This window comes from Phyllobates terribilis, unplaced genomic scaffold, assembly GCF_046119375.1.
Source record: "Phyllobates terribilis strain yellow unplaced genomic scaffold, ASM4611937v1 Scaffold_8__6_contigs__length_399053987, whole genome shotgun sequence".
NCBI classification, from domain to species: domain Eukaryota; kingdom Metazoa; phylum Chordata; class Amphibia; order Anura; family Dendrobatidae; genus Phyllobates; species Phyllobates terribilis.
Window position 1 is genome coordinate 196,340,757 of NW_027362768.1, and position 25,745 is coordinate 196,366,501.

Here is a 25,745-nt window from a genome sequence, read left to right on the forward strand (position 1 = left end):
AGGTATCATGCGGATATACGGTAATCACTGGACGATGCCAGGCAGGTGCGGTGCGGCAGAGCCGTATATCCCAGGCTGCAGAGCCGTATATATCCTAGGCTGCAGAGCCGTATACCCCAGGCTGCAGAGCCGTATATATCCCAGGCTGCAGAGCCGTATATATCCCAGGCTGCAGAGCCGTATATCCCAAGCTGGATCGCCATATATATCCCAGGCTGCATCGCCGTATATATCCCAGGCTGCAGAGCCGTATATATCCTATATCCCAGACTGCAGAGCCGTATATCCCAGGCTGCAGAGCCGTATATATCCCAGACCGCAGAGCCGTATATCCCAGACCGCAGAGCCGTATATCCCAGGAGCAGAGCTGTATATATCCCAGGCTGCAGAGCTGTATATCCCAGGCTGCAGAGCCGTATATATCCCAGGCTGCAGAGCCGTATATATCCCAGGTTGCAGAGCCGTATATATCCCAGGCTGCAGAGCCGTATATATCCCAGGCCGCAGAGCCGTATATATCCCAGACCGCAGAGCCGTATATTCCAGGCTGCAGAGCCGTATATATCCCAGACCGTAGAGCCGTATATCCCAGGCCGCAGCGCCGTATATCCCAGGCTGCAGAGCCGTATATATCCCAGGCCGCAGAGCTGTATATATCCCAGGCGGCAGAGCTGTATATATCCCAGGCTGCAGAGCTGTATATATCCCAGGCTGCAGAGCTGTATATATCCCAGGCTGCAGAGCCGTATATATCCCAGGCTGCAGAGCCGTATATATCCCGGGCCGCAGCGCTGTATATATCCCAGGCTGCAGAGCCGTATATATCCCAGGCTGCAGAGCCGTATATATCCCAGGCTGCAGAGCCGTATATATCCCGGGCTGCAGCGCTGTATATATCCCAGGCTGCAGAGCCGTATATATCCCGGGCTGCAGAGCCGTATATATCCCGGGCCGCAGCGCTGTATATATCCCGGGCCGCAGCGCTGTATATATCCCAGGCTGCAGAGCCGTATATATCCCAGGCTGCAGAGCTGTATATATCCCAGGCTGCAGAGCTGTATATATCCCAGGCTGCAGAGCCGTATATCCCAGGCTGCAGCGCTGTATATATCCCAGGCTGCAGCGCCGTATATCCCGGGCCGCAGAGCTGTATATATCCCAGGCCGCAGCGCTGTATATATCCTAGGCTGCAGAGCCGTATATCCGGGGCCGCAGAGCTGTATATATCCTAGGCTGCAGAGCCGTATATATCCCAGGCGGCAGAGCCGTATATCCCAGGCTGCAGAGCCGTATATCCCAGGCTGCAGCGCTGTATATATCCCTGGCTGCAGAGCCGTATATCCGGGGCCGCAGAGCTGTATATATCCCAGGCGGCAGAGCCGTATATCCCAGGCTGCAGAGCTGTATATATCCCAGGCTGCAGCGCTGTATATATCCCAGGCTGCAGAGCCGTATATCCCGGGCTGCAGAGCTGTATATATCCCAGGCTGCAGAGCCGTATATCCCAGGCCGCAGCGCTGTATATATCCCAAGCTGCAGCGCTGTATATATCCCGGGCCGTAGAGCTGTATATATCCCAGGCCGCAGAGCCGTATATCCCGGGCCGCAGAGCTGTATACATCCCAGGCTGCAGCGCCGTATATCCCAGGCCGCAGCGCTGTATATATCCCAGGCCGCAGCACTGTATATATTCCAGGCTGCAGCGCCGTATATCCCAGGCCGCAGAGCCGTATATCCCAGGCTGCAGCACTGTATATATCCCAGGCTGCAGCGCTGTATATATCCCAGGCCGCAGCGCTGTATATATCCCAGGCTGCAGCGCCGTATATCCCGGGCCGCAGAGCTGTATATATCCCAGGCTGCAGCGCCGTATATCCCGGGCCGCAGAGCTGTATATATCCCAGGCCGCAGCGCTGTATATATCCCAGGCTGCAGCGCTGTATATATCCCAGGCTGCAGCGCCGTATATCCCAAGCTGCAGCGCCGTATATATCCCAGGCCGCTGCGCCGTATATATCCCAGGCCGCAGCGCCGTATATATCCCAGGCCGCAGCGCCGTATATATCCCAGGCCGCAGCGCCGTATATATCCCAGGCTGCAGCGCCGTATATATCCCAGGCCGCAGCGCCGTATATATCCCTGGCCGCAGCGCCGTATATATCCCAGGCCGCAGCGCCGTATATATCCCAGGCCGCAGCGCCGTATATATCCCAGGCCGCAGCGCCGTATATATCCCTGGCCGCAGCGCCGTATATATCCCAGGCCGCAGCGCCGTATATATCCCTGGCCGCAGCGCCGTATATATCCCTGGCCGCAGCGCCGTATATATCCCAGGCCGCTGCGCCGTATATATCCCAGGCCGCTGCGCCGTATATATCCCAGGCCGCAGCGCCGTATATATCCCAGGCCGCAGCGCCGTATATATCCCAGGCCGCAGCGCCGTATATATCCCTGGCCGCAGCGCCGTATATATCCCTGGCCGCAGAGCCGTATATATCCCAGGCTGCAGCGCCGTATATATCCCAGGCTGCAGCGCCGTATATATCCCAGGCCGCTGCGCTGTATATATCCCAGGCTGCAGCGCTGTATATATCCCAGGCTGCAGCGCCGTATATATCCCAGGCTGCAGCGCTGTATATATCCCAGGCTGCAGCGCTGTATATATCCCAGGCCGCAGCGCTGTATATATCCCAGGCCGCAGGGCTGTATATATCCCAGGCTGCAGCGCCGTATATATCCCAGGCCGCTGCGCTGTATATATCCCAGGCTGCAGAGCTGTATATATCCCAGGCCGCAGCGCTGTATATATCCCAGGCCGCAGGGCTGTATATATCCCAGGCTGCAGAGCTGTATATATCCCAGGCCGCTGCGCTGTATATATCCCAGGCCGCAGCGCTGTATATATCCCAGGCTGCAGCGCCGTATATATCCCAGGCCGCTGCGCTGTATATATCCCAGGCTGCAGAGCTGTATATATCCCAGGCCGCAGCGCTGTATATATCCCAGGCCGCAGGGCTGTATATATCCCAGGCCGCTGCGCTGTATATATCCCAGGCCGCAGGGCTGTATATATCCCAGGCTGCAGCGCCGTATATATCCCAGGCCGCTGCGCTGTATATATCCCAGGCTGCAGAGCTGTATATATCCCAGGCCGCAGCGCTGTATATATCCCAGGCCGCAGGGCTGTATATATCCCAGGCCGCAGCGCCGTATATATCCCAGGCCGCAGCGCTGTATATATCCCAGGTCTCGTGGCAGATTGTATATCTGTGTGACAAGTGAAGGCCGCAGCTAAACTCCGACACAGACAAGCGACATAATAGCCAGGAGCGTAGGCGAGGGTAAGTAGCACTAATTCTTTATTTTGGAGTTTCTGATTACAGCTGTTATGATACAAAAGTCCCGGTAATCCTGAGGATGTTCTACTCTATAACGGCATCTTCCTGATCGAGACACCAATTTTTTGGCAAAAGGACAAACAATCAAACCTTCCATAACACATAATAAAAGGAATGAAACAGCGCAAATGTGCCGTAATCCGTGACTGACATGGCGGTTTAGAGGTTAGCACCATTTCCTTAGAACATGGTGGGCCGGGGTTTGCATCCGATGAGGGGGTAACATCTGCAGATCGTCCCATTGTTATTTTATGAGTGCGTCCAGGTGGGCCGATAAGTCAGACCATTGGAAGGAGCAACACGTGCCCTACTGGGCACTCCGGGAGGGAGAAGTTTTTGTACATGGTAACCCATGACACTTCAGGGACGAGGCAGGGAGATGGGTATACCAAAGGCGAAAACAGCAAAGAATTATTCTAAGAAGATGACTACATACATTCACTTTACAGATTACATTATAGCTCGTCACATATGGAGGGTCACGACACACGGCCTCATTTGAGCCTTTACTGCTCCTGACTGGCATTATTTTTGGATGCAAATGGTTCCTCTCCCATAATGAATCAGACCGTGGCCCTAATCTGATGGTTCCTCCATCTTCACCAGGTCCTTATCCCGAGGTCCATAATGGACGGCCAGTTCTGATCCAAGTTTAGCCATTGGAGGATATGCCACAAACTCCTGATAATCTGGAAAACACTTGTAGCCTCCTCCACACAGTCTATGGGGGTAATGGCACGAGCCAAGCAGCCCTATGTGAGAGCAGCCACTTCCACTGACGTGAATGGAGAACGCAGCGTTCCAGCTGTGGTCTCATCACTAATAATGGAAATGGATCCGTTACTTGCTCACAGAACATAGGTGTAACGTGTCCCTCACTTCCGTAATGGGCCGTGTACAAAATAATGATTAATTCGATACACGATTCATTCGCCCTCCTCACAAATGACTGACGCGTTCGTTACGAAAACCAGGAACGTTTACGGCACGATGGACGCATCTCTCAATTAATAATATCTTAACGACGTCTTCAGAACTAAACATGTTGACCTTGATTCATCATTCGAGTCTTAAGTATCTTTTTTTTTTTTTTTTTAGTCTTATGGTATACGTTGACGTTTTTCACGCAATGTTCTTAAAAATGCCATTCATGAATTTTATGCAAAATTTAAAAAAAAAAAATGCACATAATTTTTCTCTTTAACCTTTCTTGGGCGTTTTTATCTCGAACAGTCACATTCTATTAAAAAATTTTTGCAAAAACATTTCAAGAGTACATTTGTGCGAAATTTTTTTAAAAGCTGCAAGTGATGAATCAGCCGTAAAACATCTGGAAAACCCAAACTTTGCCCACGTTGGCGAACATAAAAAATGAACACATAAAATGGACTTTAAAATAGCAAAAATTAAAAGAATAAGGCGAGGTAAAAAAAAAGGAATAATTGGGCACAAAGTGCGAATCAGAGCAGAGGACATCAGGATCGATAGTGATCTCATCTACCATAGGAACAAGAGACCACCAGTGAGGAGGCGTCCGGGGGTGCCGCCTCAGGCTCGGGCGGCTCCGGATTGGCACAGTTTGTATCGGCAGATATTAAGGGGGGGCCAATTTTGAGTCATAAAGAATATTATAAGGTACAGGGAACATGGCAGCTTCTGCCACAGTGTAAGTGGATTGTTAAAGTGCCCAAAAATCTTTATAGAGATCAGTTTGGCTATGACCCTGCCACGCTGCACTCAACTGCTGTGCGATCCGGTGCGGCAGTCCTACTGGGGTCCGTCATCTGTTGCACCGACATGGGCATGACCCCAGATGACAATTATGAAGGACGCCAGGTAATCTTGGCCATACGGGGCGCCTCAGTTTGACATCGGAGGTACATGGAGGATTTCTAGATGTGTGCGGTGCGTGCAATACCCCAAACTCCTGTCTATGGAGAGTACAGCACCATGCCGGGCACACATACGCCATTTGGCGGTAATGGATCTATATACCCTGGACACTGGTTTCACACGATGCTTTACAGAGGTTGTCTGGACTGCTCCAAAAATAAGAAGCCATTTTGTAACTCAACCAAACTGTATTACCGTATTGCTCTAAAATCCTTGAACCGCCCACAAAATGGTGGACGGAAATCTCCAGAACGCAAATTAACAGGTTTATAATTAACAGTAACGTGGAATTTCCTGAGAAAAAAAAATGGCAAATAGATATACAGATAATCCAACATTAGCCTTAAAGGGATCCTCTCCTTTAAGAACCACGCAACTATAGAAGACTATCAAACCTTAACTATGGGTGGCCCCTAAAACGCTAATCTGAAGGGAGCCCCGTGACTCTAATGAGGAGGTGGGGTGGCAAAGAAGTCATGTGATGACTCTCGGCTCTGCTGATTGGCTGAGAAGTTTGACAGAAGGGCAAACGTGGCTCCGTCTGGTTACAAACAAATGTGGCATCCCTATGTTATGGGGTCCGGTCCTCACTTAAATACCAGATGAAACTATTCTATATGATGAGATTCCTGGTTCAGAAAAATTCCTTTAATCAGGCATTCAATAGTCTGAAACTCTGATAGTCCGACACCAAAACTTGGTAGTTAATTAATTTCACTAACTTAAAAACAAAGTCCCCGAGACGTACGTCAGACGCTTCTCACCCGGCCAGCCAACGAGGAGCGGGAACCCTGAAATAGCCGGTACATATGGAGGCCACTGGCCAATATCCCGAACCATGATTCAAGGGTCGGACACTGACTGGTAAAGGCAACTGCCTAGAGGGGGCGCTACAGAGTGGCTTTCTTCCATCTAGAAAAATATAAAAAAAAGTTTGTGGTCAGTATCCGCGCTGCCAACTGATGAAGTGACGTCAAATGCCAGAGCTAATGTAAAAAAAAGGTTTCTTTTATTTTTCTACGCGTTTCGAAGTGTAACCCAATTCTTCTTCAGGAACAAAAACCATACCGTATTTTTTGCTCTATTTTTTTCTCCGCCGTTTATATCTTTCTTCCCTCTAGAGGAGAGCTAAGTTACATGATTGGTGAAGTTCCCCTTGTCGCCACCATCTTGGTACTCCATGAAGCCCACCCATGTGAAAAAAAGTTTTTAAAAAAAGTCTCTAAAAATGTAAAGGAAAGCATAAAAATCTTAATCACCCCTTGTGTCCCCTTTAATAATAAAAAGACATATTTGGTATCACCAAATTCAGAAACGTCCGAGTTATCAAAACATAAAATTATCAGACCCATAAAGCAAAAAATAAATGAAACACCAAAATTGGCGTTTTTCAGTCGCTGAACCTTTCTAAAAAATTTAATAAAAAGTGATGAAAACAATGAACGTACCACAAAATGGCATCTCAGGACGCAAAAAAACAAGCGGTCGCTCCATCAATGGGAAATACACACGTTATGGGGCTCAGAAAATGGCCACACAAAGCTAATTTTATATAAATTTGGTATCGATGTTAATCGCACTGACCTGGAGGATCGCACTGCCGGGTCATTTTACCACATAATGAACTAAAGAAACACAAAACACAAAGGCGGGATTGATTATTTTCACCACATTTGGAAATTTTTTTTTCCAGTTTTTCAGGGCATTAAATGTTAAAATGAACGGCGGCATCAAGACTACAACTCGCCCCGCAATAACTAAGTCCTCATGCAGCTGTGGGGACGAAAAAATAAAAAAGTTATGGGCCTGGGAAAAACAAAAGCGCAAAAAAACGATAAATGGCGGCGGTGGGAAGGGGCTGAATGCGTCCGTCAGGCTCCATTCACCCCATGAAAGACAAATGAGAGCAGGCGTCAGTATACGGAGGCTGTGGGGTCCCGCTGGGTGACACCTATCTATAGCGAGCCTATAGGTGACATATGGCGTCCCCTATAGGCTCAGACGTGAAGTGCACAAGGCCTCATGTTAAATACTTGACCGTCCAATAATGCAGAATATTTGATCTGGACCTTCGGGCTCCATTGATAAAAAGATTAAAAGGATTTTACTCAACTTGGAGTAGCAGACATCGAGACATCCATCAGAGTTGTTTGATGTCAAATTAAAGGAATTTTTATTGTATTTTTATGGAACAATGGAGGAAAATTGACTGTTTTTGACTTGTGGCTGAGGCAATACATGGGGGGGGCTTCATCTTTTGGGGGACTGTGATGGAAATAAGAAAGTTTCCCTTAGCAGCCAATCAAGTCACTGATCTCATTCTTCAAAGAGCCTCTGAGAAATGAGAGATGAAATCTGATTGGACAAGTCCTGCTACATAGCAACCAATCATATTCCAGCTTTCATTTAAGCAGGGATTTGATGTGTTGCTATGGGCAACTGCCGAACTGTTGTTTTTATGCCTCCGGCCTAGAAAATGTACAAAATGGCTGATAATTGTGTTTTCTCACAAAGTCGTAATTGCTCTTCTGGCACAATTAATGCTACTTTAAACTTCTTTTGTCAGCATTTCAGCATGGTGAAGTGCACCTGGCACTTCACTGAGGGCGGCCATTTTGTGTGATGCTGAAGCCAGTCCATAAAAACGGATGCTTTTCTACAGCACACAAAATGGTTGCCGGTCCCATACTTAGAACTGTCGCATTTTATTTATTCAAAGGCAATATATAATAATACATAGCGCGTCATTCCTATACGAGCAAAAAAAATAAGTTAGCATTCTAAGTATTACACGTGGCAAAAGGCGCTAATTCGGTATCTAGACATTCAAGGATCTTGTAAACCACTTGGCACAACAGCAGGCTTCCACCTGTTGTCAAACTACAACTCCCAGCATGCGCTGACAGCTAGGGTGAAGCCCGCGGGTTCACAAGTCTCGCTGTAATTCGCCGTAGGCGCTGTGCAATCGCTGTGCTTAGCACCGTGTGAAAGTTTCTTGTACATCGTAACGCTATTATTTACAGGGCAAGAAATAACAAAAACAATAATCCTTGGCGACATTCCGGATCCGGTTCTTCAGTACTGCGGCGCGAGCCGAGAGGTAAACACAAAGCTGGAGCGAGGCAGTCCAGGCGGGCCAACGCTGGAAGACGCCATTTTAACGCTGAATTGAGGGACCACCGGCAGTAGATACCTGCAACGATCACACAGAAAAGAATCAGTCAGAGCAAGACACGAAGAGTTAAATGCTATCAGCTTCTGGGAACGCTGGGTGACAACAGTCATGGCGGCTAATAATGAGGCCCCCACTCCCGAATACACAAGTACAGATCGGCCTCCTGTGGGTCGTAGATTCTCAGTTATGAACTATCACCCCCATAAGTAAGCCTGATCGCTGAGCATGCTGGGAGTTGTGGTCCCACAGCGTCAGGAGGGGCACTCTGCTACTTGTCCGCGACACCTGTCACACGATCAAAGTTTGTTGTATGTCGCAGCTACATTGCAGCGTAATACAAGTGAATGGCATCGCATTGCAACGCCAATGGTGCTGTGACCGCGACAAGCAAGACGTCCAGCCGCGGCGGGGTTTTGGCGACTTGCTTGTTGCAGTATCCTCGCGTTTGCAGTGTGACCCCATTCACTTGTCTTGCACTGCGATGTAGCAGCGTCAGGAGTCGAGGCCAAAGTCACCGTGTAGCCCCAACCTTCAGGACGCCAGCAGTTTTCATATTGTTGGGATGGATCAGAATTTAGTGGACGCGGCAATATCAAATGTGCTTAATTTTTAGAATTTCATTTTAGATTGGGAAAAGGAGGATGACCTAAACATGTATATATATATATATATGTATATATATATATATATATATATATATATATATATATATATATATATATATATATATATATATACACACATACACTGCTCAAAAAAATAAAGGGAACACTGAAATAACCCCTCCTAGATCTGAATGAATGAAATCTTCTCATTGAATACTTTGTTCTGTAGAAAGCTGAATGTGCTGACAACAAAATCACACAAAAATCATCAATGGAAATCACATTTATTAACCAATGGAGGCCTGGATTTGGAGTCACTCCCAAAATTAAAGTGGAAAAACACACTACAGGCTGATCCAACTGTGATGTAATGTCCTTAAAACAAGTCACAATGAGGCTGAGTATTGTGTGTGGCCTCCACGTGCCTGTATGACCTCCCTACAACGCCTGGGCATGCTCCTGATGAGGCTGAGTATTGTGTGTGGCCTCCACGTGCCTGTATGACCTCTCTACAATGCCTGGGCACGCTCCTGATGAGGCTGAGTATTGTGTGTGGCCTCCACGTGCCTGTATGACCTCCCTACAACGCCTGGGCATGCTCCTGATGAGGCTGAGTATTGTGTGTGGCCTCCACGTGCCTGTATGACCTCCCTACAACGCCTGGGCATGCTGCTGATGAGGCTGAGTACTGTGTGTGGCCTCCAGGTGCCTGTATGACCTCCCTACAACGCCTGGGCATGCTCCTGATGAGGCTGAATATTGTGTGTGGCCTCCACGTGCCTGTATGACCTCCCTACAATGCCTGGGCATGCTCCTGATGAGGTTGCGGATGGTCTCCTGTGGGATCTCCTCCCAGACCTGGACTAAAGCATCCACCAACTCCTGGACAGCCTGTGGTACAACATGACGTTGGTGGATGGAGCGAGACATGATGTCCCAGATGTGCTCAATCGGATTCAGGCCCGGGGTACGGGCGGCCAGTCCATAGCTTCAATGCCTTCATCTTGCAGGAACTGCTGACACACTCCAGCCACATGAGGTCTGGCATTGTCCTGCATTAGGAGGAACCCAGGGCCAACCGCACCAGCATATGGTCTCACAAGGGGTCTGAGGATCTCATCTCGGTACCTAATGGCAGTCAGGCTACCTCTGGCGAGCACATGGAGGGCTGTGCGGCCCTCCAAAGAAATGCCACCCCACACCATTACTGACCCACTGCCAAACCGGTTATGCTGAAGGATGTTGCAGGCAGCAGATCGCTCTCCACGGCGTCTCCAGACTCTGTCACGTCTGTCACATGTGCTCAGTGTGAACCTGCTTTCATCTGTGAAGAGCACAGGGCGCTAGTGGCCACTTTGCCAATCCTGGTGTTCTGTGGCAAATGCCAAGCGTCCTGCACGGTGTTGGGCTGTGAGCACAACCCCCATCTGTGGACGTCGGGCCCTCATACCACCCTCATGGAGTCGGTTGCTAACCGTTTGTGCAGACACATGCACATTTGTGGCCTGCTGGAGGTCATTTTGCATGGCTCTGGCAGTGCTCCTCCTGTTCCTCCTTGCACAAAGGCGGAGGTAGCGGTTCTGCTGCTGGGTTGTTGCCCTCCTACGGCCCCCTCCACGTCTCCTGGTGTACTGGCCTGTCTCCTGGTAGCGCCTCCAGCCTCTGCACACTACGCTGACACACACAGCAAACCTTCTTGCCACAGCTCGCATTGATGTGCTATCCTGGATGAGCTGCACTACCTGAGCAACTTCTGTGGGTTGTAGAGTCCGTCTCATGCTACCACGAGTGTGAAAGCGCAACCAACATTCAAAAGGGACCAAAACATCAGCCAGAAAGCATTGGTACTGAGATGTGGTCTGTGGTCCCCACCTGCAGAACCGCTCCTTTATTGAGGGTGTCTTGATAATTGCCAATAATTTCCATCTATTGTCTATTCCATTTGCTCAACAGCAGGTGACATTGATTGTCAATCAGTGTTGCTTCCTAAGTGGACAGTTTGATTTCACAGAAGTTTCATTTACTTGGAGTTATATTCAGTTGTTTAAGTCTTCCCTTTATTTTTTTTGAGCAGTGTGTATATATATATATATATATATATATATATATATATATATATATATATATATATATATATATATATATATATATATATATATATATATATATATATGTGCACATTTTTTTTAGAGTTTTATAAGAATTTTTACAATATTTTGTACTTCGGCTTTCTAAAAACTATTGCCATCATTTACACAACTTAACTGTGTTCAAAATGGCCGCCACAGCCTGGAACTCTCCAATGCACAGCAGGAAGTTTTAGAAACTCTCCGCCTGCCCCTTCATTTCAGCCCTCTGTTGGCCAGTCTACCCCGTCTGTGTCTTCCCTGGTCAGGTTGTGGGGGGGCTCATACTTCTAGCTGTGAATCGGGTAGTCCGAGGCTGTAGTTACCTGTTTTGCAGACAGGAGTCAACTGCAGCTGCAGCTTTTAAAAGGAGAGCGCCAGGTATGTGCACTGTACACACTATGCATTGGCCACATGTGATGACATTTGTACCTTAGACCGGAGCGTAGCCTTAAGAGATCACATATGACGACAGGTAAGGAGTTTTTGAGGCTTAAACCACTTCTGGTAACACATTCTGTTTTTGGAAGTTTTTTTTTAGATGAAACATATTATTCAGCATTAGGGTATGTGCACATTGAATCTTTTTAATGACTTTTTTGATCCGAAACGCCAAGTTTTTGAGGCGCTTTGAGTTCTTGAGCAGGATTTGGAAAGTTACCGATCAGTTTTTTTTTTTTCAATTGAAGAGATTTTGAAAAACGCCTGGTGGTAGAAAAAAGTGCACATCCCTTCTGATGGATCCTGAACGACGCCTCTGGAAACTATGCACTGTCCAGCATAAGGTTGCAAGCAAGAAAATTCCTTTGAATACTCTTAAACACAATCAGGAAAAGAAAAGCTCCTCCAAAAACTTCCCAAAGAAGTTGCATTTTTTTTTTTAAACGGTTTCTGCATGAAAAATCTGTATTTTATTGTCATTCTCAAAACAAATTCTATGGCTATGTTCAACTGGAACTTACTGGGGATTTTTTTTTATAACCGATTTTCTCCAAAATCGTCCTTTAAAAAAAAAAAAAACCTTGGAAAACTCTTCCTACTTCCTTTGTTGTATATAAAATTTTTTTTGAGCTTTTTTTTTTCTGGAAAGTTTTGAAAAACTCCCTTTAAACTTTGGTCACACAGAACTTAAGAGGTTTTCGATTGGATGCATTCCAAAAACTGCTTCACTTGGGCAAAACTCTTCTGATTAATCTCTTTGGGTCAGAACACAGAATTGCACATCAGGACCATTCAAGAGAGAAGTTTTCTCAGCTTTTTTTTTTTTCTTTCTTTTTATCCTGAAGAAGTTTTGAAAAGCATCAGATACATTTTTTTTTCTATGTCACTTTTTTGTTTTAAGCTGATCCTGAAGGAACCCTCTCCAAACTAGACACTGTCCAATCAGAAGTCTGTAAACAGCGCTCCAAAAGAAAAAAAAATCTCAAAAAGTCTTCAGTTTCCTAAAGAAGTTCCCACTTGAAAAAATATGCTTTTGAATACTTGAAAAAAAAAACTCTGAATATAGCCAAAGAAATGACTTGCGCTTTCTTTTTTTCTTTCCAGCGGACATTTTACAAAATCTCTTCAGGGAAAAAAAAAGTTGAAAAGACGGATTTCCCACAGAGCTGAACAGGAAGAGTTTTCCGAGTGTTTTTGATGCAGTTTTTGAGGACAACTTCTCAAAAATCTCCAGGAGAACATTGCCTTTGAAGCAGATCCTGAAGGAAACTTCTCCAACTAGGTATTGTTTAATAAAATGGCTGTAAAAAAAAAGCTTCAGGAAAGCAAAACCTCCTCCAAACATTCCCCAAAAATGGAGCACTTCTTGAAGCAGTTTACGATTGGAAAAAGTTTGTCTCAAAATACTCATTTTGTGTGTGGCCTTTTGATAACATCATGAAGTATCATGCACTTTTTTTTTTTTTCAAAATCTCTTAAAAAAAAGCTAAAAAAAAACCTCCTGAACAGCAAAGTGGATTTTCCATAGAAATGAATTGGAAGAGTTTTCCGTGCATATTTTAAGAGGATTTTGGAGTGGATCTTCTAAAACGAAAAAAAGAAACCTCCTAAAACAGCCCCATGTGAACACGGCCTACCTTACTGAAGTGGTCTCCAAGTACGCTGAGAGTTGTAGTCTCATAACATCTGGAGAGGCTTTTATTAAAGCTATAACTAGTGACCCATCCGGGCGCGTTCTTGGGCGGCACGTAGGGCGCTCGTCTTATATTCCGTGCACAATCGCTCGCACCGACCGCGTCACGCTCCATCGGATGATTACACACACAATTGACTTTTATGCTGACGCCGCCGGCCCAAATTACTTCTGAAATGTTCCTAAGGATCCAGTCAAAACCCGGCCATTTTCTTGCTCCTTCAAAATGAGGCGTTTATCTAATAGAGATAAGAGAGGCGGAAAGGCTGGTGGATAATGGCCGGGACGCTGGGACGTGCTGACTGCAGCGTGCGAACGAGACCGTAAGTAACGAGAGCGAGGAAACTCCAGAAGAAAAGAGGGACGCGTGCATTGTACAGAGGAAGCAAATCCATAGACATGCTGGGATTTATAGTTCCACAATCGCAGCACGGCAAATTACAGCACAATTCACCTCTGTGAATCATATTTTTGCATTAGGGAATTGTCCCCAAAAGCACAGAAAACATTTTGCACGTTTCAGGACGCCTTCAGATGTAGCGTTATTAAAACAAAAATCACTTTTTTTGCAGCGATTTTAGTCTTTTTCTTGCAGGAAACAAGGATATAAGTCACTGGTGAACATTGCGCGCAGCGTGGCAGTCAGAATACTGCGTGCTGGGGGTTTGGAGAGTTTTTTTGTTAGTGTTTTTTTTCCCATAAACCGCCTTTATTTTTTTCCTCTTGGATAAAATCATACGAGTGTTCATAAATGTATCATGTGGTTTTTTTTAGCTTTTCAACATTAGGAATCTTGCATTTTCTAGGGTATGTTCACACAGTTTGTGTACGCTTTTTTTTGGGTGAGAATTCAGCACCAAAATTCACATTAAAATGCCTCAGATTTGCTTGCAAATAGTTTTCCAATCATTGAAAAAGCCAAACTCGCCTACAGTGCACATCGCAGGGGTTTTTTTTGTGTGTGTTTTTAATGTTTTAGAAAAAGCATCATGTCAATTCTTTGGTGCGATCTCTACAAGCGTTTTTACGAAGGGTTTTGATGGGTTTTTACGGAGGGTTTTGATGGGTTTTTACGAAGGGTTTTGATGGGTTTTTACGGAGGGTTTTGATGGGTTTTTACGGAGGGTTTTGATGGGTTTTTATGGAGGGTTTTGATGGGTTTTTACGGAGGGTTTTGATGGGTTTTTACGGAGGGTTTTGATGGGTTTTTACGAAGGGTTTTGATGGGTTTTTACGGAGGGTTTTGATGGGTTTATTGCTCTTTTTGCAGCAGAATAGCAGATGAGCTGAATGAATTTGGCAGCCAGTGTCAGGAGTTAACTCCGATCATGGACTTCAGGACATTTCTGCTACAATTAGTCACCAAGTTGTCATCGCTGCTGTGCAAAAGCCCGGAGTCACAACTCGGAATTGTGCAAAAATGTGCAGCTTTTTAACTCTAGTTTTTTTGGCATAAAAGCCTTGTCTCATCGGCCATCTTGGTGATATGACACTTCACTGCCGTTCTGAGCAGAGGAGGGAAATGGAGGGCGAGACTGTGCAGCCACTTGTCAGCCCCTGGTGGAGAGGCGCTGGATTCGGAGCTCAGTGACCACTATAAAGGTGCAGCACTATGATATACACATCGTGCAGTACTGCCCCCTGGTGGCCCCAGCTGGTAGTTACACAGGGAGGGTCAGATCTGGAGCGGTCTGCAGGGACGGCGAGATCTTCCTGGAATGCAGATTTCTGTTTGGCATTAGCACCGTGTGACTTACAGCTCCGGACAAGAAACGCCGGACGTTTTTTTTTTTATAAAAGATATAAATGTGGTTTATTAGGGAGGAAGCGCTCATCTTGCATTTTTTCACTTTGGGGAGGAAACTGCACTCGCTTTCCAGGCGGTGGTTTGTCGGCCGCAGCGCAGATATCTGGAAGATGATTATAACACATGTCGGCGGCGTCCTGAGAGACGAGCTCCTCCGGACAGAGCGTGCGTCAGCGGGGCACAGCGCTATTCCCATCCCCGGGACGCCGGCTGCGGCAGGATTTACCGGGAAGACATTTAATGTTCTAATCAATACCTTGTGTCGCTCCCATCCGGACTCGCGCCCGCCGCGGAGCCTCGCGAATCGCTTGCATATTTGTAAACCACGAGCAGGCAGTTTTTGCAGAGCTGAACCAGCCGATGACAACACTGGAGCTGATCGGGTGTCACGACCTCGGTGCTTTTGCTGAAGATCGTCTCCCATGAGGCGCTGCTGGCAAAGAAAACACAAATGACCTCATGTTCTCGGACACAAATGCCAAAAAATAAGAGCGTTATACGAAACAGAAGGTTTAGCCCGAGCGAGGGGAGGAATAGGACGTGTGACCTCTCCGCGAATCTGCTGGAACAGACCCACAGACGTGAAGCCAAAGGCGACAGATGGAGAAAAGCTGCGAAAATCCAGTGTTCAACCCTACAATAATAAATAGCACTAATTCAGCACAGACTTGTCTGTCCCTAGGAAAGCTGGGTGACCCCCCCCAACATGGCCGTGACACGCGGGAGCCGTAGTATCCAGCTTTTCTATATATACACATGGCTGCCTCTGGTAATAAACCACGGGCATGTGCCAGTCTGCAAAGAGGAGTAAAACCCATCCCAAAGTACTGACCAGCTTGGAGGATTCTCAGGACTTCAACAAACTGCACAAATCAATAACAGAAGTAAAGACACTTCATACTACATCTCTGGATTGAGAGAAACTTAGTAGAAATCAGCAGCAGGATGGAGGACAATATACATCAGTACTGAGCAGTGTAGCTGTGAATCCATTACTGGGGGAGCAATAAACATTTATTGACGCTATAATAATAATAATAATAATAATAAAAAATAATAATAATAATTGCACCCCCAGTAATGGATTCACAGCTACACTGCTCAGTACTGATGTATATTGTCCTCCATCCTGCTGCTGATTTCTAGTAAGTTTCTCTCAATCCAGAGCGAGCTGGGTTGACAGCAGCATTGCTCAGTACTGCTGTATAATGTCCTCCATGCTGCTGCTTTCTAGTAAATGCCTTGTTTCTCTCCAGAGCTGACTTCTCAGCTACATTGCTCAGAACTAATGTATAGCGTCCTCCATTCTGCTGTTGCTTGCTAGTAAGTGTTTTATTTCACTCCATAGCTTGGTTCACAGCACTGCTCAGTATTGCTGTATACTGTCCTCCATGCTCTTGCTTATTTTAAGTGCATATTCTATTTCACACCAGTGATGGATTCACAGCTACACTGGTCAGTTGTGCTTTATTACCACAATACCTCTGCCTTCTAGTAAGGTTTTTTTTATATTTAATAGTAGAACTGGATTCACAGCTACACTACTCAGTGCTTCTATACAATGTCCTCCATGCTGAGGCTTTCAAGTTTTTCGTTTTTTTTCTATAGAATAAGTTGATTACAAATTATCCCGCTGTTTTGTGCGCCAGTGATCTGCAGTGATTGGCTTAGGAATACATCAACAAATGTTGAGTTTCACTGCAGCACCCCCCACAGGAGAAATGAAGTATTACATTACTCCATTGGAAATCAATCAAACCCTATTTAATGTCTTCTAAAAAATGAACTATATCAAAAGATAAGGGTCCTAAATTGGAGGCTGTAAAAGTTCTGGGGTTCCCGAAAGCAGAGATCCCTGTCTGATTCCAGAATGGCGCAGCTTCGTTACCGCCACGTCCCTTTAAAGCTTGGAACGCGGCGGCCGTTCACAGCGATCAGACGGAGAGCAATTGTCAGAAGCTTTTAGTAGTTATGAAATATGATGAGAGAACAATCCAGATTGATTCCAAGTAGACTTCAGAATACAGCGAGGCGTAATCACAGCAAAACTAACAACAAATACGCAACCGGAGAAAATTCAATTGTCCAATGTCGAGCGCTGATCAAAAGAGCGGAAAAGGAACAGAAAAAAAAACAACATTTAAGTAAATAAATTTGGCGACTCCGGCCTGTTTCCAGTGTAATGAAAACTTAATGATTTCCATTTTCTTCTGACTGCCGGACCGGCTCCCAAATCTCACGTGTGTAAGAACATTTATGTACTCGAAATGACTCTGATTGAAGGGAAGTGCGCCCCGCCGTCCCCACGGATCAATTTGCTTCTTCTCTATTTGATGTGCGTCAACAAAAAGCAAAGGAAATACTGTGTAAAATAAAACAAAAAATATATATATCAGCCGCTTCTATCATAACCGGATTGTCGCCGGAAGGCAAAACTCCCAATCATCGCTGATGGAGGCTCCGGCAACAGGGAACTGGGAAATACGGTGCCGGCGGGCACAACGGAACCGAATCCGTCGTCTCTGCATTGGTGAATGCAATCTATTGCTTTCTGTTTTCAGCCATTTCTGTCTTGGTTGTTGAATCTAATAGTGCCATTATAATGCAGCATCCAAATATTCACAAACCCTGAGAATCTTCAAACCATCCAGGAGAAGCCGAGGGTTTGGACGCAGGGAGTACTGACACCATCTCTGCACCTGTTCTCCGGCCCTCAGTGACCGTCTCTGCACCTGTTCTCCGGCCCTCAGTGACCGTCTCTGCAGCTGTTCTCCGGCCCTCAGTGACCGTCTCTGCAGCTGTTCTCCGGCCCTCAGTGACCGTCTCTGCACCTGTTCTCCGGCCCTCAGTGACCATCTCTGCACCTGTTCTCCGGCCCTCAGTGACCATCTCTGCACCTGTTCTCCGGCCCTCAGTGACCATCTCTGCACCTGTTCTCCGGCCCTCAGTGACCATCTCTGCACCTGTTCTCTGGCCCTCAGTGACCATCTCTGCACCTGTTCTCCGGCCCTCAGTGACCATCTCTGCACCTGTTCTCCGGCCCTCAGTGACCATCTCTGCACCTGTTCTCCGGCCCTCAGTGACCATCTCTGCACCTGTTCTCCGGCCCTCAGTGACCGTCTCTGCACCTGTTCTCCGGCCCTCAGTGACCGTCTCTGCACCTGTTCTCCGGCCCTCAGTGACCGTCTCTGCACCTGTTCTCCGGCCCTCAGTGACCGTCTCTGCACCTGTTCTCCGGCCCTCAGTGACCGTCTCTGCACCTGTTCTCCGGCCCTCAGTGACCGTCTCTGCACCTGTTCTCCGGCCCTCAGTGACCGTCTCTGCACCTGTTCTCCGGCCCTCAGTGACCATCTCTGCACCTGTTCTCTGGCCCTCAGTGACCATCTCTGCACCTGTTCTCCGGCCCTCAGTGACCATCTCTGCACCTGTTCTCTGGCCCTCAGTGACCATCTCTGCACCTGTTCTCCGGCCCTCAGTGACCGTCTCTGCACCTGTTCTCCGGCCCTCAGTGACCGTCTCTGCACCTGTTCTCCGGCCCTCAGTGACCATCTCTGCACCTGTTCTCTGGCCCTCAGTGACCATCTCTGCACCTGTTCTCCGGCCCTCAGTGACCATCTCTGCACCTGTTCTCTGGCCCTCAGTGACCATCTCTGCACCTGTTCTCTGGCCCTCAGTGACCATCTCTGCACCTGTTCTCTGGCCCTCAGTGACCATCTCTGCACCTGTTCTCTGGCCCTCGGTGACCGTCTCTGCACCTGTTCTCCGGCCCTCGGTGACCGTCTCTGCACCTGTTCTCCGGCCCTCGGTGACCGTCTCTGCACCTGTTCTCCGGCCCTCGGTGACCATCTCTGCACCTGTTCTCCGGCCCTCGGTGACCATCTCTGCACCTGTTCTCCGGCCCTCGGTGACCATCTCTGCACCTGTTCTCTGGCCCTCGGTGACCATCTCTGCACCTGTTCTCTGGCCCTCGGTGACCATCTCTGCACCTGTTCTCCGGCCCTCAGTGACCGTCTCTGCACCTGTTCTCCGGCCCTCAGTGACCGTCTCTGCACCTGTTCTCCGGCCCTCAGTGACCGTCTCTGCACCTGTTCTCCGGCCCTCAGTGACCGTCTCTGCACCTGTTCTTCGGCCCTCAGTGACCGTCTCTGCACCTGTTCTCCGGCCCTCAGTGACCGTCTCTGCACCTGTTCTCCGGCCCTCAGTGACCGTCTCTGCACCTGTTCTCCGGCCCTCAGTGACCGTCTCTGCACCTGTTCTCCGGCCCTCAGTGACCGTCTCTGCACCTGTTCTCTGGCCCTCAGTGACCGTCTCTGCACCTGTTCTCCGGCCCTCAGTGACCGTCTCTGCACCTGTTCTCCGGCCCTCAGTGACCATCTCTGCACCTGTTCTCTGGCCCTCAGTGACCATCTCTGCACCTGTTCTCCGGCCCTCAGTGACCGTCTCTGCACCTGTTCTCCGGCCCTCAGGGACCGTCTCTGCACCTGTTCTCCGGCCCTCAGGGACCGTCTCTGCACCTGTTCTCCGGCCCTCAGTGACCGTCTCTGCACCTGTTCTCCGGCCCTCAGTGACCGTCTCTGCACCTGTTCTCCGGCCCTCAGTGACCGTCTCTGCACCTGTTCTCCGGCCCTCAGTGACCGTCTCTGCACCTGTTCTCCGGCCCTCAGTGACCGTCTCTGCACCTGTTCTCCGGCCCTCAGTGACCGTCTCTGCACCTGTTCTCTGGCCCTTGGTGACTGTCCCCCACCTCCTCAATATTCTGAAACACAATAAACCTGGAATCCATGATTTTGTAATGCTTTCAATGGGGCGCAAGAAATTTGCCAACGCCTCCTGAGTTGAGAAATCTATGTACAGGGATTTCTATGACCATCTGATAATCCAAGACACCTGGTACTCCGGTATCCATAACGTTTCATTCATTCTAGATATCTGTGGATGTATTTAACCCAGATCTAATGATGCTAATAATCTGCATGGATTCCCAATACGAGAATGTCTGAAGAAACAAAGAATCTTGTATCAGTACTTTGCATTATGATGTCGTCCTCGGCTTCAGGGGCTTTTCTGACTTCACATGTCAACATCTTTAGACAATATGGAGTCGGCCTCTTTTGCTCCTTTATCCAGAAGAGCATTTGTGAGGTCAGAGCATAAAGTTGGGGAGAGGTCGGACTCATAATCTCCGATCTAGTTTGTACAGAACTATGATCCGTCACTGCACAGAACATGTCTCCTCCAGAGTCTGGTGGTGGCGGCTTTACACCACTCCATCCGACGAACAGCATTGTGCTTGGTGATGTACGGCTGCAGCAGCTGCTCGGCCATGAAGCTCCCAGTGGGGGAAAAGTGTTTATACCAGAGGAGGTCTGGACTCTGCAGTTATGGGGTCAGCAGAGCGGATGACTTTTCTGCTCATCAGCACTCGGCCCCCCGCTCTGCAACGTTACACGGTCTCCACTTGTGTATACCGACCTTACGTCACCACTCTCAAAGGCGATCATGATGTAAAGCAAGACATCAATGGAGGCTGTAATGGAGGTCTGTCCTCTTCAACGATGAGTCTTTTCTATTAGGATTCAAAGACCACTGAAGATTGATCAGGACACCGCATGGGTAACACCATAAAAAGGCCTTCATGAGGGAATGTGAAAGTGTCCCAGGAGCCGTTTTTCCACATAACTTCCCCAGGCCGCCTGTTCCTCTCAGTACTATGAACTGCCTGCGTGGCCTAAACCTGCTCCCGTGACTGCAGCGTCTCCGGACTTGTCTCCATCCAGCACATCGGGGACGTCATTGGTCAGGGATTACACAGGAGCTGCCGGCAGCGTCTCCGGACGTATCTCCATCGAGCACATCGGGGACATCATTGGTCAGTGATTACACAGGAGCTGCCGGCAGCGTCTCCGGACTTGTGTCCATCCAGAACATCGGGGACGTCATTGGTCGGTGATTACACAGGAGCTGCCAGCAGCGTCTCTGGACTTGTGTCCATCCAGAACATCGGGGACGTCATTGGTCAGTGATTACACAGGAGCTGCCAGCAGCGTCTCCGGACTTGTGTCCATCCAGCACATCGGGGACGTCATTGGTCGGTGATCACACAGGAGCTGCCAGCAGAGTCTCCAGACTTGTCTTCGTCTAGCACATCGGGGACGTCATTGCTCAGTAATTACACAGGAGCTGACGGCACGTCTCCAGACTTGTGTCCATCCAGCACATCAGGGACGTCATTGGTCGGTGATTACACAGGAGCTGCCAGCAGCATCTCTAGACTTGTGTCCATCGAGCACATCAGGGACGTCATTGGTTGGTGATTACACAGGAGCTGCCAGCAGAGTCTCTAGACTTGTCTCCGTCTAGCACATCGGGGACGTCATTGGTCAGTGATTACACAGGAGCTGCCAGCAGAGTCTCCGGACTTGTGTCCATCCAGCACATCAGGGACGTCATTGGTCGGTGATCACACAGGAGCTGCCGGCACGTCTCCAGACTTGTGTCCATCCAGCACATCAGGGACGTCATTGGTCGGTGATTACACAGGAGCTGGCAGCAGCGTCTCCAGACTTGTGTCCATCGAGCACATCGGGGACGTCATTGGTCAGTGATCACATAGGAGCTGCCAGCAGAGTCTCCGGACTTGTGTCCATCCAGCACATCAGGGACGTCATTGGTCGGTGATTACACAGGAGCAGCCAGCAGCGTCTCCAGACTTGTGTTCATCGAGCACATCAGGGACGTCATTGGTCGGTGATTACACAGGAGCTGCCAGCAGAGTCTCCAGACTTGTCTCCGTCCAGCACATCGGGGACGTCATTGGTCAGTGATCACACAGGAGCTGCCGGCAGCGTCTCCGGACTTGTGTCCATCCAGCACATCATGAGTCGGTGATTACACAGGAGCTGCCAGCAGAGTCTCCAGACTTGTCTTCGTCCAGCACATCGGGGACGTCATTGGTCAGTGATTACACAGGAGCTGCCAGCAGCGTCTCCAGACTTGTGTCCATCCAGCACATCAGGGACGTCATTGGTCGGCGATTACACAGCAGCTGCCGGCACGTCTCCAGACTTGTCTCTATCCAGCACATCGGGGACATCATGAGTCGGTGATTACACAGGAGCTGCCGTCAGCGTCTCCGGACTTGTCTGCATCCCGCACATCATTGCTCAGTGATTACACAGGAGCTGCCAGCAGCGTCTCCAGACTTGTCTCCATCCAGAACATCGGGGACGTCATTAGTCGGTGATCACACAGGAGCTGCCGGCACGTCTCCAGACTTGTCTCCATCCAGCACATCGGAGTCGTCATTGGTCGGTGATTACACAGGAGCTGCCGGCAGCGTCTCCGGACTTGTGTTCATCCAGCACATCGGGGACATCATTGGTCAGTGATTAAACAGGAGCTGCCGGCAGAGTCTCCGGACTTGTCTCCATCCAGCACATCGGGGACGTCATTGGTCGGTGATCACACAGGAGCTGCCGGCAGTGTCTCCGGGCTTGTCTCCATCAAGCACATCAGGGACGTCATTGGTCGGTGATTACACAGGAGCTGCCGGCAGCGTCTCCAGACTTGTCTCCATCCAGCACATCAGGGACGTCATTGATTGGTGATTACACAGGAGCTGCCAGCAGCGTCTCCAGACTTGTCTCCATCCAGCACATCAGGGACATCATTGGTTGGTGATTACACAGGAGCTGCCGGCAGCGTCTCCGGACTGGTCTCTATCGAGCACATCAGGGACGTCATTGGTCGCTGATTACACAGGAGCTGCCGGCAGTGTCTCCGGACTGGTCTCCATTGAGCACATCGGGGACATCATTGGTCGGTGATCACACAGGAGCTGCCGGCAGTGTCTCCGGACTGGTCTCCATTGAGCACATCGGGGACATCATTGGTCGGTGATCACACAGGAGCTGCCGGCAGCGTCTCCGGACTTGTCTCTATCAGGCACATCAGGGACGTCATTGGTCGGTGATTACACAGGAGCTGCCGGCAGCGTCTCGACTTGTCTCCATCCAGCACATCGGGGACATCATTGCTCAGTAATTACACAGGAGCTGCCAGCAGCGTCTTCAGACTTGTCTCCATCCAGAACATCGGGGACGTCATTAGTCGGTGATCACACAGCAGCTGCAGGCAGCGTCTCCAGACTTGTCTCCATCCAGAACATCGGGGACGTCACTAGTCGGTGATCACACAGCAGCTGCAGGCACGTCTCCAGACTTGTCTCCATCCAGCACATCGGGGACATCATTGCTCAGTAATTACACAGGAGCTGCCGGCAGCGTCTCCGGACTTGTCTCCATCCAGAACATCGGGGACGTCATTAGTCGGTGATCACACAGCAGCTGCAGGCAGCGTCTCCAGACTTGTCTCCATCCAGCACATCGGGGACGTCATTGGTCGGTGATTACACAGGAGCTGCCGGCAGCGTCTCCGGACTTGTCTCCATCCAGAACATCGGGGACGTCATTGGTCGGTGATTACACAGGAGCTGCCGGCAGCGTCTCCGGCCTTGTCTCCATCCAGCACATCGGGGACGTCATTGGTCGGTGATCACACAGGAGCTGCCGGCAGTGTCTCCGGGCTTGTCTCCATCAAGCACATCAGGGACGTCATTGGTCGGTGATTACACAGGAGCTGCCGGCAGCGTCTCCAGACTTGTCTCCATCCAGCACATCAGGGACGTCATTGATTGGTGATTACACAGGAGCTGCCAGCAGCGTCTCCAGACTTGTCTCCATCCAGCACATCAGGGACATCATTGGTTGGTGATTACACAGGAGCTGCCGGCAGCGTCTCCGGACTGGTCTCTATCGAGCACATCAGGGACGTCATTGGTCGCTGATTACACAGGAGCTGCCGGCAGTGTCTCCGGACTGGTCTCCATTGAGCACATCGGGGACATCATTGGTCGGTGATCACACAGGAGCTGCCGGCAGTGTCTCCGGACTGGTCTCCATTGAGCACATCGGGGACATCATTGGTCGGTGATCACACAGGAGCTGCCGGCAGCGTCTCCGGACTTGTCTCTATCAGGCACATCAGGGACGTCATTGGTCGGTGATTACACAGGAGCTGCCGGCAGCGTCTCGACTTGTCTCCATCCAGCACATCGGGGACATCATTGCTCAGTAATTACACAGGAGCTGCCAGCAGCGTCTTCAGACTTGTCTCCATCCAGAACATCGGGGACGTCATTAGTCGGTGATCACACAGCAGCTGCAGGCAGCGTCTCCAGACTTGTCTCCATCCAGAACATCGGGGACGTCACTAGTCGGTGATCACACAGCAGCTGCAGGCACGTCTCCAGACTTGTCTCCATCCAGCACATCGGGGACATCATTGCTCAGTAATTACACAGGAGCTGCCGGCAGCGTCTCCGGACTTGTCTCCATCCAGAACATCGGGGACGTCATTAGTCGGTGATCACACAGCAGCTGCAGGCAGCGTCTCCAGACTTGTCTCCATCCAGCACATCGGGGACGTCATTGGTCGGTGATTACACAGGAGCTGCCGGCAGCGTCTCCGGACTTGTCTCCATCCAGAACATCGGGGACGTCATTGGTCGGTGATTACACAGGAGCTGCCGGCAGCGTCTCCGGACTTGTCTCCATCCAGCACATCGGGGACGTCATTGGTCGGTGATTACACAGGAGCTGCCGGCAGCGTCTCCGGACTTGTGTCCATCCAGCACATCGGGGACATCATTGGTCAGTGATTAAACAGGAGCTGCTGGCAGAGTCTCCGGACTTGTCTCCATCGAGCACATCGGGGACATCATTGGTCGGTGATCACACAGGAGCTGCCGGCAGCGTCTCTGGACTTGTGTCCATCCAGCACATCGGGGACATCATTGGTCAGTGATTACACAGGAGCAGCCAGCAGCGTCTCCAGACTTGTGTTCATCGAGCACATCAGGGAAGTCATTGGTCGGTGATTACACAGGAGCTGCCAGCAGAGTCTCCAGACTTGTCTCCGTCCAGCACATCGGGGACGTCATTGGTCAGTGATCACACAGGAGCTGCCGGCAGCGTCTCCGGACTTGTGTCCATCCAGCACATCATGAGTCGGTGATTACACAGGAGCTGCCAGCAGAGTCTCCAGACTTGTCTTCGTCCAGCACATCGGGGACGTCATTGGTCAGTGATTACACAGGAGCTGCCAGCAGCGTCTCCAGACTTGTGTTCATCGAGCACATCAGGGACGTCATTGGTCGGTGATTACACAGGAGCTGCCAGCAGAGTCTCCAGACTTGTCTCCGTCCAGCACATCGGGGACGTCATTGGTCAGTGATCACACAGGAGCTGCCGGCAGCGTCTCCGGACTTGTGTCCATCCAGCACATCATGAGTCGGTGATTACACAGGAGCTGCCAGCAGAGTCTCCAGACTTGTCTTCGTCCAGCACATCGGGGACGTCATTGGTCAGTGATTACACAGGAGCTGCCAGCAGCGTCTCCAGACTTGTGTCCATCCAGCACATCAGGGACGTCATTGGTCGGCGATTACACAGCAGCTGCCGGCACGTCTCCAGACTTGTCTCTATCCAGCACATCGGGGACATCATGAGTCGGTGATTACACAGGAGCTGCCGTCAGCGTCTCCGGAC

General features: G+C 49.5%; 1 protein-coding gene across 12 annotated transcripts in view; it reads right to left on the reverse strand.

Annotated features, from left to right (window-relative positions):
• Positions 1 to 5,849: 5,849 nt before the first annotated feature.
• The window catches only part of TTLL7 (tubulin tyrosine ligase like 7), a 202,691-nt gene continuing 182,795 nt past the window's right edge, over positions 5,850 to 25,745 (reverse strand). For 10 of the 12 annotated variants that reach the window (XM_073643985.1, XM_073643984.1, XM_073643982.1 and 7 more), the window contains 2 exons: positions 15,395 to 15,571; positions 5,850 to 8,484 (listed from right to left, as the gene is read on the reverse strand). In XM_073643985.1, the coding sequence (XP_073500086.1) occupies positions 8,367 to 8,484; positions 15,395 to 15,571 (295 nt within the window). In that variant the 3' untranslated portion in view covers positions 5,850 to 8,366. The remainder of the gene's footprint in view (positions 8,485 to 15,394; positions 15,572 to 25,745) is intronic. The other 2 variants (XM_073643990.1, XM_073643979.1) reach the window with 1 other exon arrangement.